The sequence below is a fragment of the Anabrus simplex genome, chromosome 1, assembly GCF_040414725.1.
Source record: "Anabrus simplex isolate iqAnaSimp1 chromosome 1, ASM4041472v1, whole genome shotgun sequence".
NCBI classification, from domain to species: Eukaryota; Metazoa; Arthropoda; class Insecta; order Orthoptera; family Tettigoniidae; genus Anabrus; species Anabrus simplex.
The window spans coordinates 1,337,428,395-1,337,446,067 of NC_090265.1; the positions used below are offsets into that span (position 1 = coordinate 1,337,428,395).

General features: G+C 38.0%; 1 protein-coding gene across 1 annotated transcript in view; it reads right to left on the reverse strand.

The window, feature by feature from the left end:
* The window catches only part of LOC136858968 (angiotensin-converting enzyme), a 248,026-nt gene that overhangs the window by 111,524 nt on the left and 118,829 nt on the right, over nt 1-17,673 (reverse strand). The window contains exon 5 of the mRNA XM_067138664.2: nt 5,179-5,303. Within this exon, the coding sequence (XP_066994765.2) occupies nt 5,179-5,303 (125 nt within the window). The remainder of the gene's footprint in view (nt 1-5,178; nt 5,304-17,673) is intronic.

Here is a 17,673-nt window from a genome sequence, read left to right on the forward strand (position 1 = left end):
CAACATTAATATACCCTTTTCAAGCATGTCCAATACAAAGTAGGTATCCCTAAACATTTCGTGGTTAAGACTGTTAACTTGATTAGAAGTGCAGCTGCCAGGTGAAACACCTAATAGTATAATACATTTACCACATAAATACAAAGGGCTTGTAACCATGTGGGAGACATTTCTGCAACAGTTAATCATAAATAAATAATGAAGTGCAAAGTATAAACAACCAACATGTTAACATAAGCAGAGAATGCACTGAGACAGCATACTGGCAGAGTTGCAATTTACTTACAAGGACTAGACAGATATGAGAGTTATAAATCTGAGAGACTAATTAATTTGAAATGTTGTATAGATATCTACATAAAGGTATTATTTGCAGAAGTTCCATCAGCCAGCTCGTGGATAATAAACAAAGGGATTTTAAAAACATCAGAATTGTAGGATGTGATTAAAACGACAGCTATGGCGGCACCAGTAAAATCACTGCTTGGTCGGTCCTCCAACATAAACCATGCAGAGAGTGTGGAAAGTTTCACCTGCCTTGGCAGTACCGTCTCCAGAGACCACTTAGCCACAAGGTGGATGTATCATTTTATTTTTGTAGTAGTGGTTTAATATTGCACTAATTGAAGGCTTTTGATGACAAAAAGACAGGAAGGGGCTAGGATTGGGAAGGTAGCAGCTGTGCTCTTAATAAATTAAAGTACAGCCCTGGTAACGATGAACACTCGGCACTCAAGGATATCTTTTTAAATCTCTGTGGACCGAGCTCAATAGCTGCAGTCGCTTAACTGCGGCCAGCATTTGGGAGATAGTGGGTTCGAGCCCCATTGTCGGCAGCCCTGAAGATGGTTTTCTGTGGTTTCCAATTTTCATACCAGGCAAATGCTGGAGCTGTAACTTAATTTTTTTTTTTTTTTTTTTTTTGCTAGTTGCTTTACATCACACCAACAGAGATAGGTCTTATGGCGATGATGGGACAGGAAATGAAATGAAATGTTGTATGGCTTTCAGTGCCGGGATATTCCAGGAAGGGTTCGGCTCGCCAGGTGCAGGTCTTTCAATTTGACGTCCGTAGGTGACCTGCGCGTTGTGATGAGGATGAAATGATGATGCAGATAACACATACACCCAGCCCACATGCCATTGGAATTAACCAATTAAGGTTAAAATCCCTGACCCGGCCGGGAATTGAACCCAGGACCCTCTGAACCAAAGGCCAGTACGCAGACCGTTCAACCAACAAGTTGGACGATGGGACAGGAAAGGCCTGGGAATGGGAAGGAAGCGGCCATGGCCTTAACTAAGGTACAGCCCCAGCATTTGCCTGGTGTGAACATGGGAAACCACAGAAAACCACCTTCAGGGCTGCCGACAGTGGGTTCGAACCCATTATCTCCCGGATGCGAACTCACAGCTGCACGTTCCTAACTGCAGGGCCAACTCACCCGGTGTGTACCTTAATTAAGGTCACGGCTGCTTCCTTCCCACTCCTAGCCCTTTCCTGTCCCATCATCACTATAAGACCTATCTGTGTCGGAGCAATGTAAAGCAATTAATAAAAGAAAAAAATCCCTGTGGCTAAAGGTTCAGTAATATTCAAACAAATATCCTATTATATACAATTTAATTTATCTTAAAACGTACTGTATGTAGATTTACAATGTTCAACTATAAAAAAGAGCTGCAGTAAATTGAAGAGTAGGACTGTAAATGATCCATGAATACTTTATGCACACAATGTTTGTATGTTTGATACTGTGACAAGAATCATATAGGCTACAACAAAAAGTGAGGTATTTTCTAAATATATAATTGTTAGATAACATTAGTGTATATGAATTGATGATAATATTAATAATAATAAATAACATCATAATTATAATATATAGTTAATAGGAAAGCAAAAGTCATCAAGCCAATGAGCACGTTCCAACATGCTCTATGAATGGGCATAACAAAAGAAGAAAAAGATTGATTTTATGACCACAAAGTATTTTTACAGTTTTTGGAGTAGCTGAGACACCAGAAATGTTCTCCTAAAGGAGTTATTTTATATGGCAGTAAATCTACCAATAAGAGGCTGGTGTATTTCAGTTGTAATAAAAGAAATTAATTAGGACGTGGTAGTCAAGTGAAAAACTCCCTACAATGTTCATGATACACATTGTTTTGTAATAAATATATTACAACCATACAGGCTGCATAACAGGCTGTGTTAACATGCTTTACTTTATCATGAATCTTACCAGCACCAGACATCCAAAGAATTGCTTCAACCTGACTGAAATTCAGACACCTTCCCCTGCTGCTGACTCAAAAACTGATGAAAGAAAACCACTGTGGACTGCAAACTTGGAATGAAGAATGGACTGCTAAGGCCCCCGAGAAATGGAGATCGAACTTTGACCGTACACAGCCCCCGCCCGGGTTTCATCTCCCGCGGAGTGTATGGGTCCCACTAAACAGAGTGCACACTGGGCATAAAAGAAGCAGCTCTGCAATGCATTCTTGGGGTCTGCAACCCTCTGGTGTGACTGTGGTGAAGAACTCCAGACAATGTGACACATCACCTTCAGATGCCCACATAGAGCCTTCCGCAGAACTATCGACGACCTCCTGACAGCTTCAACAGCAGCTACTCAATGGCTGCAACAACTGGACATCCTAGTTTAGTTTTCTTTCTTTGTTTGTTAATTTATGCATTTGCTTATATATTTTACATCATTTTTGTATTTTTGTACATTTTCTATTTTTCTGTATTGTACATATCTCTCTCTATTTCTACTTTATGTATTACCTTGACTTTTTATATTTATTCTATTTTGTAAATTATTTGTTGCTTCCACATGTTACTCAATTTGTGCACAGCTTAACTTGTACCATAAGCTAAATAAATAGCCAGCACTTCTCCTCAACATTCAGCTTAGCTGGACACGTTTGACATTTTTTGGGTACCTATATTTTGTGGTCGCACAAGCTTGTATTTCTTTCCTTACTTCTTTTAATCAAGAATAGAAACAACATCCTATATATTTAAAGATAAAAATTTCATTGTTCCGTATTGAAAATTATCACAGTTAAATTGAAATAATAAATATGGTAGTTCAACCTATTCAATACAAGTAAATAAGAGATGTAGAGATTACATTCTTATTTAATTAAAAATGGAAATGTTTCTCTTCTTTTCATGAACATTGTGAGACAGTGCCAAACATTGCATGTGCTGTGCTGACGCTCGGAAGATTACGCATTACTTCTTTTAAGTAACTCACATTCCACTTCGTCTAAATTGAACAGTGCCTACCCCCGTCATTTTTATATTGCCTCTTCAACTGATATTGTGTGGACTTGACCTTTAACTTCTTTCTTACTTATGCATTGTTTTTCGAGTTATAATCGGCTGATGATGACCCAGACTGGGGTCGAAACCGGTACCATTTCCTTTTTTAATTAAATAAGAATGTAATCTCTACATCTCTTATTTACTTGAATAGGTTGAACTACCATATTTATTATTTCAATTTAACATCCTATATAGTCGAAAATTAATTTTGGAACCAAGTCCTGAGCATGTTCACTACTTAAAGGCAGATCTTGTCATGAAATAGCCTTTGACCATTTCGGAAAGAGAGCTGAATTATTCGGTGATTAATAGAAAGGTCGTTATTCATTCAACTCTTTATCGTAACCCGACTTGCAACCCGGGACATAACAAATTGTAGATACATTCACATGTGGGGTAGTTATTTGAGATGTGTGCAAAAATATACGTCCAACATCTTCTATAAGAGAATGTCTTAATACTTTCCACTTTTCAATCCACAGAAGGAAAAAAAAAACCCAGATATTTTGCATGTTTTGTATTACCAGAAAACATTGGAGATTTAGAAATACACTGCTACTTTAAGCCAACAAAATGCACAACTCTATGCCTTTGCAGTGACAGCAGCACTACAGATGGTGGGAACATTTATGCCCTGCCAATTAATATGTGATTCAGCGAGAGTCATCACCCTAGCCATTTCTTTATTTTTTTTTTTTGCTAGCGGTTTAACATTGCATTAACCCATCAAAGGTTTTTCTGGTGATGCAAGGATAGCAAAGGGTTAGGATTGGAATGGAAGTGATGACCTTAATTAAGATACAACCCCAGCATTTTCCTGGTGTGAAAATGGGAAACCACAGTGAACTATCTTCAGGGCTGCTGACAGTGGGATTCGAACCTACCATCTCCTGAATGTAAGCTCACAGGCACATGATCCAAATTGCTTAAAAAGAACATCAACTTTTAAAAATTTATTTTACAATTGGCTTTACATTGCACTGACACAGGCAGGTATTATGGCGGCGATGGGAGAGGAAAGGCCTAGGAGTTGGAAGGAAGCGGCCATGGCCTTAATTAGGGTACAGCCCCAGCATTCGCCTGGTGTGAAAATGGAAAACGACGGAAAGTCATCTTCAGGGCTGCCGACAGTGGGGTTCGAACCCACTATCTCCCGGATACAAGCTCACGCCTGCACACCCCTAACCGCATGGCCGACTCGCCCGGTAATATCATCAACAGGGTGCAAAAGATTCTCTCTTCTATCATGAGGGCCTTTTCTTTGGCATGTTATGTTTCCAAAGAATAGCAATGTTGAACAGTTGCTTCATATCAATCTTGACCTTGGACCTACAATATAAAAACATGCACCTTAACGAACAGAGACTCATCAGAGGTGAAGTTCCTGAAGTCCACCATGTAGAAGTCCAGGATGGTCAGCTGAGGCAGGAAGCTGGGATTAAGATATCTCTACAAGACTGAGTTGATACATCCAGACTATGGTAGTTTGGACACCTGAGGAGCATGGAGCCTACACAAATGTACTTTGAAAAAAAGCAAAAGCACCAGATTGGAATACCTAGAACCTGTTGGATGGATATGGTCAAGACTGACATTGCAGCTAGGAAAAGGACAATGTACGATGTCATGAACAACAGGACACTTATGAATAGAGGAGCATGCAAGAGGCTTATCAATAGTACCTGGAAAGCTGGAACTGTAAATCAATGATGATAATGATGGTGACTGATTATGTTGATGCCATATGGTGCAATCAATAAATAAATAAATAAATTAATTAATTAATCAATTAATTAAATGTCTCCTTACAAATGAGTTAAAATTACAATACCTACCAGGGTTGGCTCCTTCTCTGAACACCACAGGCAGATGACTGTACTGAATATAGTACTGAATATGGCCCATCTCATGATGGATAATGAGGAAGTCCTCAAGTGTCACCTCTGTGCACATCTTGATCCTGCCAATGAGAAATACATTACTAGGGATCTTCTAATGAAAAAATAATACCATACATCTAAAAGTTTACAGTAGCAAAGTCTTACCATTATGTGACACCTGGCCACGTTTGAAAGAGTTGTCTCTACTCCACAAGAACTGACCTTACACTGTCTTCAAGAAACAGCTATAGTCATTCTCAGACTAAATTCAACACCAGAAATCAATCAATCAATCAATCAATCAATCAATCAATCAATCAATCAATCAATCAATCAATCAATCAATCAATCAATCATCAATCAATCAATCAATCAATCACTGATTTGCATTTAGGGCTGTTGCCCAGCAGGCAGATTTCCTTTTGGTCATCTTTTGAACAATTTCAGAGAAGCAGGAAATGTACTGAATATTTCCCTTGGCAAATTATTCCACCCCCTACCTCTTCTTTCTATAAACAAATATTTTCCCAAATTTGTCCTCTTGAATTCCAATTTTATCTTCATAATTTGATCTTCCCTACTTTTAAAAACACCACTCAAGCTTATTTGTCTGTTAATGTCTGTCATTCCACACCTTCTCTCCTTTGACAGCTTGAAAAATTCCATGTAGTCATGCTGCTCATCTCCTTACTCCCAAGTCTTCCCAGCCAAAACTTTGCAACATTTTTGTAACACTACTCTTTTATCAGAAATCACCCAGGACAAATCATGTTGCTTTCTTCTGGATCTTTTCCAGTTCTCAAATCAAGTAATCCTGGTAAGGATCCCATACACTGGAACCATACTCTATTTGGGGTCTTACCAGTAACTTACAAAGAGCACTAGGAAAGATTTGCAATAAGCATTAATGGTTGGCTGGCCCCCCTGTTATGGTGAGGGATAAAAAAAAATAGGGGTGAAAACCGGTCTAGAAGACAGCAAGGCACGACCTTCACACCAGTTGTTACCAAGCAGTGGGATTGAAAGCAAGTTAAGATTTCAGTGTGATCTAAACGTGAATAAGGCGCAATTATCCGCTACAATTTTGCTCGTGGATTAACTGTTGACCAGTGCCTGGAGGAAATTACTCCTATGCTGGGGAAAGACTGTCCACATCAGACAACAATTTTCCACTGGTACAAAGAGTCCCAGAGGGGAAATTTAGGGGCTGAAGACGATCCTCATTCTGGGCGACCATCTGAATCAGTGACTGAGGAAAACATTGAAGCTGTGAGGAAAATGTTGCAGCAAGAGAGGCGGGTGACATATTGGCAAGTAGAAGAGACTCTCCACACCCTGCACCAGCTATTCATTCAATTCTATACGACCATCTCCATGCATGGGCTCCCACAAGGGGGGGAAAGGGGGGCGCTTGCCCCCCCCCTAGAATTCTAAAAATGTTGATGTTCAATTGTTTAATATCATACCAGATTATTTCATAAACTGAACTTACTGAGAGTCATCTAGCATCTCTTATAACTGGAAATTTTTGGAAACAATTTAATGTTGCTGACGTTATATTGGTTTTATATTCAAGAAAATTGTTAATGTGCCCCCCCCCCCCCCCCTGGAAAAGATCCTGCGGGCGCCCATGTCTCCATGTTAGAAAGGAACAAAGGGCACATTGAGTGAAATGGTGCCGAGAAATGTTAAAAACAGTTTGAAAATGGGACTTTGCATAATGTCAATAGCATTGTTACAGATGACAAAACTTGGCTTTATTATTACGATGTCCCAACAAAATCCCAGAACAAGGTGTGGCTGTTTGAAGATGAGGGTACTCCTGGGACTATGTGAAAGTCAAGGTCAGTGAAGAAAATTATGATCACAGTATTCTTCACTAAATGGAGCATCCTGACTTGGGTTGTGCTAGAAACACAAAGGACAGTTACTGTGAAGTGGTAGTGAGACTTGTCTGCCTCAGGTCATCCAGGCTCTCAAGCAGCTCCATCCAAGGTCATGGCTCAACACTTGGCTCTTGCATCATGACAATGTTCCAGCACACCGTGCTAATGTAACAATGGATTTTCTTGCCAGATCAGGGTTGATGTGCTTGATCACCCTCCATAGAGTCCTGATCTTGCCCCATGTGACTTCGCACTCTTCCCAGAAGTGAAGATGAAGTAGAAAGGGTGGCGTTTTGCATCCGACGAGGAGCTTCTGGTGGCATGGGATCAAGAGTGTGAAAATGTAACCGAAGAAAAGTGGCAGAGTTGGTTCAATGACTGGTTTCGACGTATGGAGAAGTGTATTGAGTGTGGTGGAAATTATTTTGAAAAAGTCTAAAGCATTCACTCACATTGCAAAACTTTCCTAGTGCTCTTTGTATATGCCCTAACCTTTACATCCTTACAACAACCCTTAAATACTTTTATGACCATATGAAGAGATCTATAACCTGTATTTACTATCACGTTTATGTGATTACCCCAATGAAGATCTTCCCTTAACTTAACACCTAGGTATTTGTACTTACAGTGATTCCCATGAGGTACTTTCATCCCATTAACACAGTAATGAAGACTGAGAGGTCCTTTCCTATGGATGAAACTCACAACCTAACTCTTCACCCCTTTTACCACCATATTATTGTCTGCTGTCCATCTCACAACACTGCCGAGTTCTTTTTGCAGTCACTCACAATCCTGTAACTTATTTATTACGCTATACATTATAACATCATCCACAAAAATAGTCTTATCTCTGATTCCACTTCTTTATTAATATCATTTATATACTACTGTATATATAAGAAAACAATAGGTCCAATAATAGTGCTTTGTGGGATCCTCCTCCAAATGATCAGATAATGCTTCACCTACTCTAATTATCCGAGTTATGTATTCAAGGAATTCAGTCACACATTCCCGTCACACTTTTGTCTAGTCCAATAGCCCTCATTTTTGTCAATAATCTTCCATGATCTACCCTGTGAAAGGCCTTGCATAGGTCAATAGCTATACAGTCTATTTGACCTACTGAATCTAAAATATCTGCTATATCTTGCTGGAATCCTAGGATTGAGCCTCGCAGGAATAACCTTTCCTAAAGCTGAACTGCCTTCCATCAACCCACGTAGTATTTTCTCAGATAGATTGCTTACCCAGAGCTTACATGTAACACATGTCGATCTGGTTAGGATGTTATTATCCACTTTATGTTTATCGTTCTTTTCTTGGTACACTGGGGCTACTATAGCAACTTTCCATTCATTTGGTATAGCTCCTGCATGCAAACAGTTATCAAATACGCAGTTCCAATATAAATAATAATTTCGTGTGGCTATTTCTAGCTGATTGCAGCCCTTGTAAGGCAGACCCTCCGATAAGGCTGGGCGGCATCTGCCATGTGTAGGTAATTGCATGTTATTGTGGTGGAGGATAGTGTCATGTGTGGTGTGCGAGTTGCAGGGATGTTCGGGACAGCACAAACACCCAGCCCCCGGGCCACTGGAATTAACCAATGAAGGTTAAAATCCCCGACCCGGCTGGGAATCGAACCCAGGACCTCTGAACCGAAGGCCAGTACGCTGACCATTCAGCCAATGGGTCGGACAGTTCCAATATAGTACTACAGTATATGCCAACCCATAGCCTTTAGTACATCACCAGAAATCGTATTAATTCCATTAATCATTGAGCAAGTGGCTGTGCGGTTTTGGTCACATAGCTGTCAGCTTGCATTTGGGAGATAGTGGGTTCAAACCCCACTGTCAGCAGTCCTGAAGGTGGTTTTCCACGGTTTTCCATTTTCACGCCAGCATATGATAGGGCTGTACCTTAATTAAGCCCAAGGTCACTTATTTCCCACTCTTAGGCCTTTCCTATCCCATCATTGTGCCATAAGCCCTATCTCTGTCAGTGCACCATAAAGCAAATTGAGAAAAAATTCCATTAATGTTTCCATCAGCTGTTTCAATGGATCATATTTAAGTACAATCCTGGCAGAGGTAGTCTTCAGGAGAGCCTAAAAGCATTCTTAAGTCCAACAAGGTATATTTAATAATGTCACTGCAACTTTTATGGACTTTAAATATACTGTAATGTATTTGATTAAGAAATAAATTTTCAAAGGAAGAAACTGACTCTACAAGGTATCATCACAATATTGTCAAACATGGAGGTTTTAGGATTAGGGATTATTTAATACTGAAATATTACCGTATGTAGAAATGTAATTTTCACCAAAATTGCATTAACTGCTTGAAATAATATTTATTTACAAGCATGGAAAATCAATTCATAGCATGAGAATTGTAAATTTGTTAAAAATTTCCGTGATATAAACGTCCATTCAGTTTATTCTTCAAAATATGTCACCAATAAACTTGATGTTCTGACAAGTCTTGCTCCAGTTTATTGCTATAAATTGTCATAGAAGAAATGTATATATTTGGCAAAACTTTCTTTGAGCTGATGAAGATGGTAAGATTTCAAAGTCAGAATTTTCAGTCTCCATTAGTACATTTGTTTATAATAGAATTCACGACTCATTTCCTTTGGCCATCATGACAGATCTCAGAGTTGATCAGAAAAATGAAGTTTGTAGCTAATGATTCCCAAGGAACTGAAATTTAGAACTGTGATAGTGGGATCTGATACACAATTTCCAGGTCAAATAGGAAAGTATCTTTGAAGCTCTGGATCTGTGTAGTTCAAAAAGAAATTATACAAAATAAATTTTGCTTCAAGAGGGAAAGGTTTCCTTCAGACGTCTTTTGTCACAGCTGTATAATCTGATGGAGAGTCAGTGTCTCTGTTCCTTAGTTTGAATTCAATCATAGCATAGATAGAGTTTACATCCATTTGAGGGTGTCTTTTCACCAAATACAATAATGGAAAATCAATACATAACATGAGAATTGTACATTTGTTAACTGTAACTGAATATTATGTTTCATTGCAAATTTGAGTGAGGCATTTGCAACAGTGTTTTTGTTTTGCCCTCCACAGTTGTTGCTCCACATTCTTACTTTTTTTGGCATTCATACAATTTTTATGCAAATGGCCAATCGAGCAAAAAGCAAAATTTGATGCCAGTAGTTCACCTTCACACTCAGCCCACTGGTAACAAGAACAATGGCTGGAGGATAGATAATAAATTGTGTAACTGTGCACACACACCTTTGTCTTAAACAGTAATACAAACACTAGCCTTTAGGTTAGGACACAATTTGACTGACTGTAGGTCCTTTGTAAGCACTTTTTTATTGTTTTCATCATTTTCATTTTTTCCCCTAAGACTTTTATTTTTCTCTTTTCTTGCCTCTTCCCCATTCTTCTTTCCCTAAATTGCCTGCTTGGTAAGAACAGCGTATGTCACACTGATCCTTTTTCGGTTGGTGGAGAGAAATGTTCTTTTTCTTCTACTTCTTCTTCTTCTTCTTTTATGACCACATAGGATCACTTTAGTCAGTCCGTCGTTCAGGTCTCTTTGAAGGGATTGTTCGGGCTTTGCGGTCCTCCCAGTACTTCTTCAGACGCTCCGATCTTCGTGCCCTTTCCTCAGTTGAAAATGTGCGTGTTGTTGGTTTGTTTTGTGTAAGGGTAAAGCGGAGGTTTGTATTCTTGAGTTTTGTATTCAATTTTATCTTATTTTTGGTGTCTTCTGTTGTAAGGCCTATTTCCTTCAGATCCTCTCTTACTTCTCTGATCCATTTACATCCTGTTGTGGTATTTTTTGAGACGAGATTGTGTTGTACTAGTTGTTTCAGAAGTCTCGAGTCCTGCATCCTCATGATATGTCCAAAGAATCCCAGTCTCCTCTTACGCATAGTATCTGTAATGGGTTCTAGCTCTTTGTACACGACTTTGTTAGGTATTAACCGCCACTGTCCATCTTTCTGATATTTTTTGTTGATACAGGTTCTTCCAATCCTCCTTTCAATTTTCTGAAGTCTGTCAGTCTTTGATTGTTTATTCAGGTAAAAGAGTGTTTCTGCTGCATATGTAGCTTCCGGTTTTATAACTGTGTTGTAGTGTTTTATTTTTGTATTTATTGATAGACATTTCTTTTTGTAGATATCCCATGTTAATTTTTGTGCTTTAGCTAATCTATTTGTTCTTACTTGGATTGAGATTTTTTCATTTAAGTTATGTGTTATTACTTCTCCAAGATATTTAAACTGAGTTACTATTTTGATTTTATTACCATTTATGGTGACTTCTTTCAGCTGTGTTGGTTTTTGGGGCATAATTTCTGTTTTTTCAAATGATATTTTGAGGCCAATTTTATTTGCAATGTTTTGAAGTTCTGATATCTGGGTTTTTGCTTCTTTTATGTCCACTGCTAGTAATGCTAAATCGTCAGCAAAACCCAGGCAATTTGTTTTGATTTTTCAGCCAATCTTTATTTTGGGGGGACATTTTCTAAACCATTCCCTCATTACCATTTCTAGAGCACAGTTAAATAATAGTGGTGAGAGCCCATCTCCCTGCCGTAGTCCAGTTTTAATTTCAAATGTCTCTGATGTTTCACCCCTAAACTTCACTTTTGACTTGGTATTGGTGAGAGTCAATTTTATCATGTTCTTTTTATCTACTAAGATGTAAAATGTATGAAAGCTTAACGATTTCCTTCCATCAGATATGCATTTCTCTTTATAAATGTCAAATAGCTGTTAATAACTATTGAAAGATACAATTTTGTGGTGTTTTTCCTTGCAATAGTGAGCCAGATATTTTGGCAGATCCTTCAGGAAACTATCCACATACACTGTATCACATTTCTTCCCACTTGGGTAGTGTGAGTCTTAATGTGTATTCTATCTTTAGAAGTCACTGAATAATTACGAACACACCATTCCATTTCTTTTTACTGAGGCTCACTTTCCAGAAAATGGAATGCAACTCTCTCCTAGCATTCTCAGGAATGACATTATTGTATCTCCATTTTGACGTTTCACGGATAATTTGATCCATCTTGGACCAATTTTTCCAGCAGGTGTTGGCACGTTTTGAATTGATTTCATCAGTAGCCAACATACTGTTCTGTTATACAAAGCCTCTTATTTCCGTCTCGTTACCTTCATTTCCTTACTTCACTGGCCAATACATTCAGAACACTGTTGAATTCCCTTACATCACTCGCGATATGTCAAATAAGATGGAATATTTGGTCACTGTGAATGTCATCTATAGGAGAATCATCTCTATTATCTCCCTTCGGTAACAGCAAGGGTATTTTCAATATCTGAATGAGTGTTGGCATTTGGATTAATTTGCTCATTAATATCTCTGGCCTGATGGATGTTGACATCACTAACATCACACTCATCACGCATTCTTGATTAGCAATAAATTCTGCCAAGTTGAAATTGGAATCTACATTCAGTATATCATTCCCTTACCCAACCATTTGAATTACCAAGTCTTCTTTACCAATAAGAAGATGTAGGTTTTATTCTCTAGTGATTGGATGTAACTAGCCTTGTTGTTGGTCTGTCCCAAAGATTAATGATATCATACCTGTAGTTTCTCTTTCACTTGCAAGTACCTCCAACTTAGAAAGTAACGTTCCAATCTCCAAACTTCTTTAATATTGAGGTCACTGGGTTTAAGAGAAGTTGGTTAATTTTCTCATCATCTGACAGGTTCAACAAAGATGAATCACGTTTAGAGAAAACAGCACAGATAGTAGCCATGTTAAAGAAAAACATGACAAGATACTGGTACCATATGCAACCAATTCTTACAGATCATGTTAAATGTATACTACACCAACACCATTGCATGCATTCACCTTAAAGATATATTTATAAACTTACCCAAAACATTAGTTCAAAACAGTTTTACTTCACTCTTCAGTGAAATGACATTGTATATAATAAGAGCTCAACAACAATCCTTGAATATAATCCCACAGATTGCACCACCAAAACTGACTTACAAGGTATTTTTATGCATCCCCATCAAAACAACACATAAGAGTTATTGCAATTGTTGAATTCTGAGGTATTCCTGCTTCTGAATACATAGGAGGTATCATTTACTATAATGTTTTCAAACAAAATAAATTATTCTGAGTAACAGGGTGTTCCCCATCTGAAAGAACACTTGAGTTTACATAAGAAAATGCAAAAGTAATAGTCGTCAAAAATTGACTTATATGGTATTGCTTCTTAGCAGTCAGTATTTATCATAACTGTTGACATGTTCAAGCCCTCTTATGATCCACTCCGTGTCAACACAACAAATTTAACTCAATTACTCACTGCTACTTAATCAAAATGTTGAAATGAGTATGCAGGTCACTTAAAATGGCAGCACTTTAGAATGCCTGCAACCTGGTAACTGAGGCAATGACACAAATTCTTCTTCTTCTTCTTCTTCTTCTTCTTTTTTCCCCCTATTTGTTTAATGTCTCACTAACACATCAAAGGTTTTCAGTGATGCAAGGATGGGAAAGGACTAGGTCTGGGAAGATAGCAGCCATGACCTTAATTAAGGTACAGCTCCGGTGCCTGGTGCGAAAATGGGAAATCTCAGAAAACCATTTCCAGGGCTGCCGTTGGTAGGATTCAAACCCACCATCTCCTGAATGCAAGCTTACAGCTATGCACCCCTAACCACACAGCCAACTTGCTCATTATTATTATTAATAATGAGTAACTATAAATTTATTAACCCTCCAGGACTCATGCCCATTTGACCTATGTCAGAGCTTGTGTGGGATAATATTTTACCATTAATTTACTTTCATTTGGAGACAAATCATTTATCATTGTGAGTAAGTTTCATTGCAAAATATACACTAACCACTTACTTTCACACTTGGGCACATTTTCGTCGTTCTGGGAAGCATTCTAGAGAGTACTCCCTCACATGAACCTACATGCATTTTCCGCTCATTAAAAGCAGTCTGTGCACGAAACCACCACATAGTCCTTGAAAACAGGCTTCTCAAAGTTGGCACAGCAGTTTGTAGCCTTACAATCCTTGGCCTTTGGACAAAAACAGCATCTTTCTCCTTTCCTGATGTTTACTGGTTCAGATGATTCCACAGGCCCAGTCAGATGTTCTATTTTACTTTGAAGAGACTTAGGCAGGGTTGATTGTTGTTGTTTTTTATTCTTTTTTTCTTTTTTTTTTCAGACAGTTATTGAGTAGACTCCTTCAAGGTGTTTTAGGAAGGAATGACAAATAACTTCTCTTCTGGCATCTTCCTGAACTACTACTTGTGTGTTGATGCCACCCACAAAAAAGACAATAAAGCAGATGTGAAAAAATATCCCTTTCAGACCGTGTACGCGCAATTGTGCGGGTTTGTGTTTTATTTCTGTGTGAGCATATCTGATGTTTTCTTGGAGCTAGACCAGACTGCAGTGCTTGTGCAGGACATGTAGCATGTACTTCAGTTGTTCTTAGTTAACTCTTGACCGCGAGGGTGCATAAAGAAGAGTTTAAAAATACAGTTGATGGTGAGATGGCGACTGAGAACAATATGATTGACAGCAAGACAAAAACTTCTTCACACTTAAACATGAAAATACTGAGTTCAAACTCAAAATGGAAGATGACCATCCAGAAATCTAGAAAACAGCAACAGCACCAAATATCTAGGTGTGACACTTGACAACAAATTAAATTGGAAAAACCAATTAAGGAAAACATCTGAAAAAGAGTAGGAAATGGATTAACCTGATGAAGAGACTAACAGGCACTAAATGGGGATGTACACAAGACACCTATAATACAAATGTGAAACCAATAATTATGGAAGTGAGGTAATAATCACAGGAAATGAAACGTTTAGAACAACTGGAAAGAATTCAATCAATTGTCTTAAGATTATGGTGATATCTGAAGCAGTTAAAACAACACCAATCGCAGCACTACAGCTATATACAAATAACCCGCCAATACAAAGAAAAATACCGGCAAAAACAAGCTGCAATAAAGTTAAAATTTAAGCATTAAAAAAAGCAACTGGATACCCAGAATAAGACACAATGAATGACTGAAAACCCAAGAAACACCTATAACTACTAGTAGAAATATTTTAAAAACACTAAGTATACCATCCAAAATTGAAACCACCCCTGAACAATAAGCCCATTGGACTACACCTCAATACAAACCAACCTATCTCTCCCAGATAATCTCCAAAGAAGATATGGTATCCCATTAATGCTGAGAAGCTCAGCATTTAGTATGCTAAACGGGGAATATCCTGAAGATCTTCAGGCAGATATCATAACAACTTCGATGGAGAAATAGAAGCCAACTATCTTGCCCTACAAAATCTGATTTATAGAGTCAATTCATTTGAAAAAACAGTCCTATTCACAGATTCCCTAGCTGCCATACAAGCAGTATCCTCAAATACCAAACCCCATTCAAGACATTAAACATCTACTAACAAAATTAAAAGCTTTAAAGAGAAACATCACTTTACAATGGATTCCCACACATGTTGGAGTAGAAGGCAATGAACTGGCAGATAAACTAGCAAAGAAAACGGCACTAGTACCTACATGAAAACCAAACCTCTGACAGCTAACTCAATCAAGACGATAGTCACAAATACAAACCTTAAAAAATGGAAGAAAGAATGAAGAAATGGAAAAAAAAAACAATGAACTATGGGACAAAAATAAAAGCAAGCCGAGGAAAGAAGCAGTAGCGATCTTCAGAATGAAAACAGGACATGACTGCCTAGCTGCACATCTAGCTAGAATCAAAATATTCCTGATGGAAAAGTGTACCATCTGCAAAATTACTGGAGCAGTGATGGACTCGAAACACCTACTTCAGTGCATAGGCCTCAACCCGACCCACAAAAAAACAAGCCAATTTACCAACCCTATACTGGACACCCATAAACAAGACTCTGTTCTCTATTGCATCTGTACTTTATTTACTCATTTATTATCCATTAAAAAGCCCTACTTTGTCTAGCATATTAGGGCTGTAGGTTATAACTAGTTACCTTAAAAAGTACAGACATAGAATACAAACATTTTTAAGTGAGTGATTACACACACAAATTAACTAAACTGGGAGAAAAGGAAAAACTATTCTTAATTTTTTTCTAAAATAAACTGCATAAACTTAAAAAAGTCATTCAAACAACAGATCTTCTGAAATATCCTAAAAATGGGTTTGACTAACATTACTGTACAACAATTTAAGTGTTGTTCCAAAATATATCTAGCTTTGCTGAAGAATGGAAATCAAAAATAAGGTGAGCTGGAGTTCCTTCATCTCCACAGAGACAAGTGTTATTACTACCGGTACTAATTTTGAATTTATATAAATAAGATATACCTTTGCTGGCGGGACCTAGTGTTTACAGTGCACTATGTCTTCTGGTATGGGCTAGAGCAATCTTGTTACTTTCATTGATCTGTCTCAGCTTTATCCTTGGCTTTGACAAAATGAAAGTGACTGAGGTATGAGTGATGCTAGTAATGCCATTCCTTCTGCAGCCAGTCCCTGCTATGAATGGTGTGAAAATATTGCTCATAGGGTCGGTTGGTGCATGCATTTCAGTGGGCTTGGCAGACTGATATATGTAATAGCAACTTCTGGCTCGGTGAGGTAAGCAACGGGAAACTACCTCACTCCTCATTTCCCTAGTATGCCTCTTCAGTGATGCCTAGGCCATCTATGACACCTGATGGCAGAGCTGTTGAGGATCCAACCAGCCTTCGGGCTCAGGACTAAACACACACACATAAATAAGATTTAAAATTTCCGTGACCTAAAAGAAACCGAGTGCTGGTGAAGTTTGGTTTCAATAAACTGCAGTACATCTGTACTTTATTAATGATATTTGTATATTACTGGTGTCTAGAGATACCAATTTTGTATTGGAGTTACTTCCCAATAAAGCCATAGGTTACAACAACAACAACATTAGAATATTCAAGAGTTGATCAGTTATTTAAAATAGTTTTGTCAGTTGCAGTTGGTTTCCATACTAAAACATATTTGCCACTAGCACTGTCAGTTATTATAAATCCTACTATCGTTTTAGATTATCTGATAAATAATAATAATAATAATAATAATATATATATATAGATATATAATGAAAATACAATAACAGCAAACCATTAGTGAAGGGTTTTTTTTTTTTCAAATTCACTCAAAAGTTCAATAGCAACTTATCTATAATACAGTTCTACTTAACATAAAATATCACCCATTGCTGTTTGTGAAGAATTAAGTATTTTTTCATCTGTCTCTTGGCACAAGCCACAGAAAACTGTAGCTTCCACCGAAGTCTCAGTCCCATTTATGGGTCTGATTGTACGGAAGCTGCTGCGGTATGGATGGTGTTGAGTTATACTAATCGGAGCACAACTAATGTGTCTGAATGCTTAGAAAACTGCTATTTATAGCATCAGTTCTGCTGCAATAGCACTTTCTGGCTCAATATGGAAGGCAATGGCAAACTACCTCATTC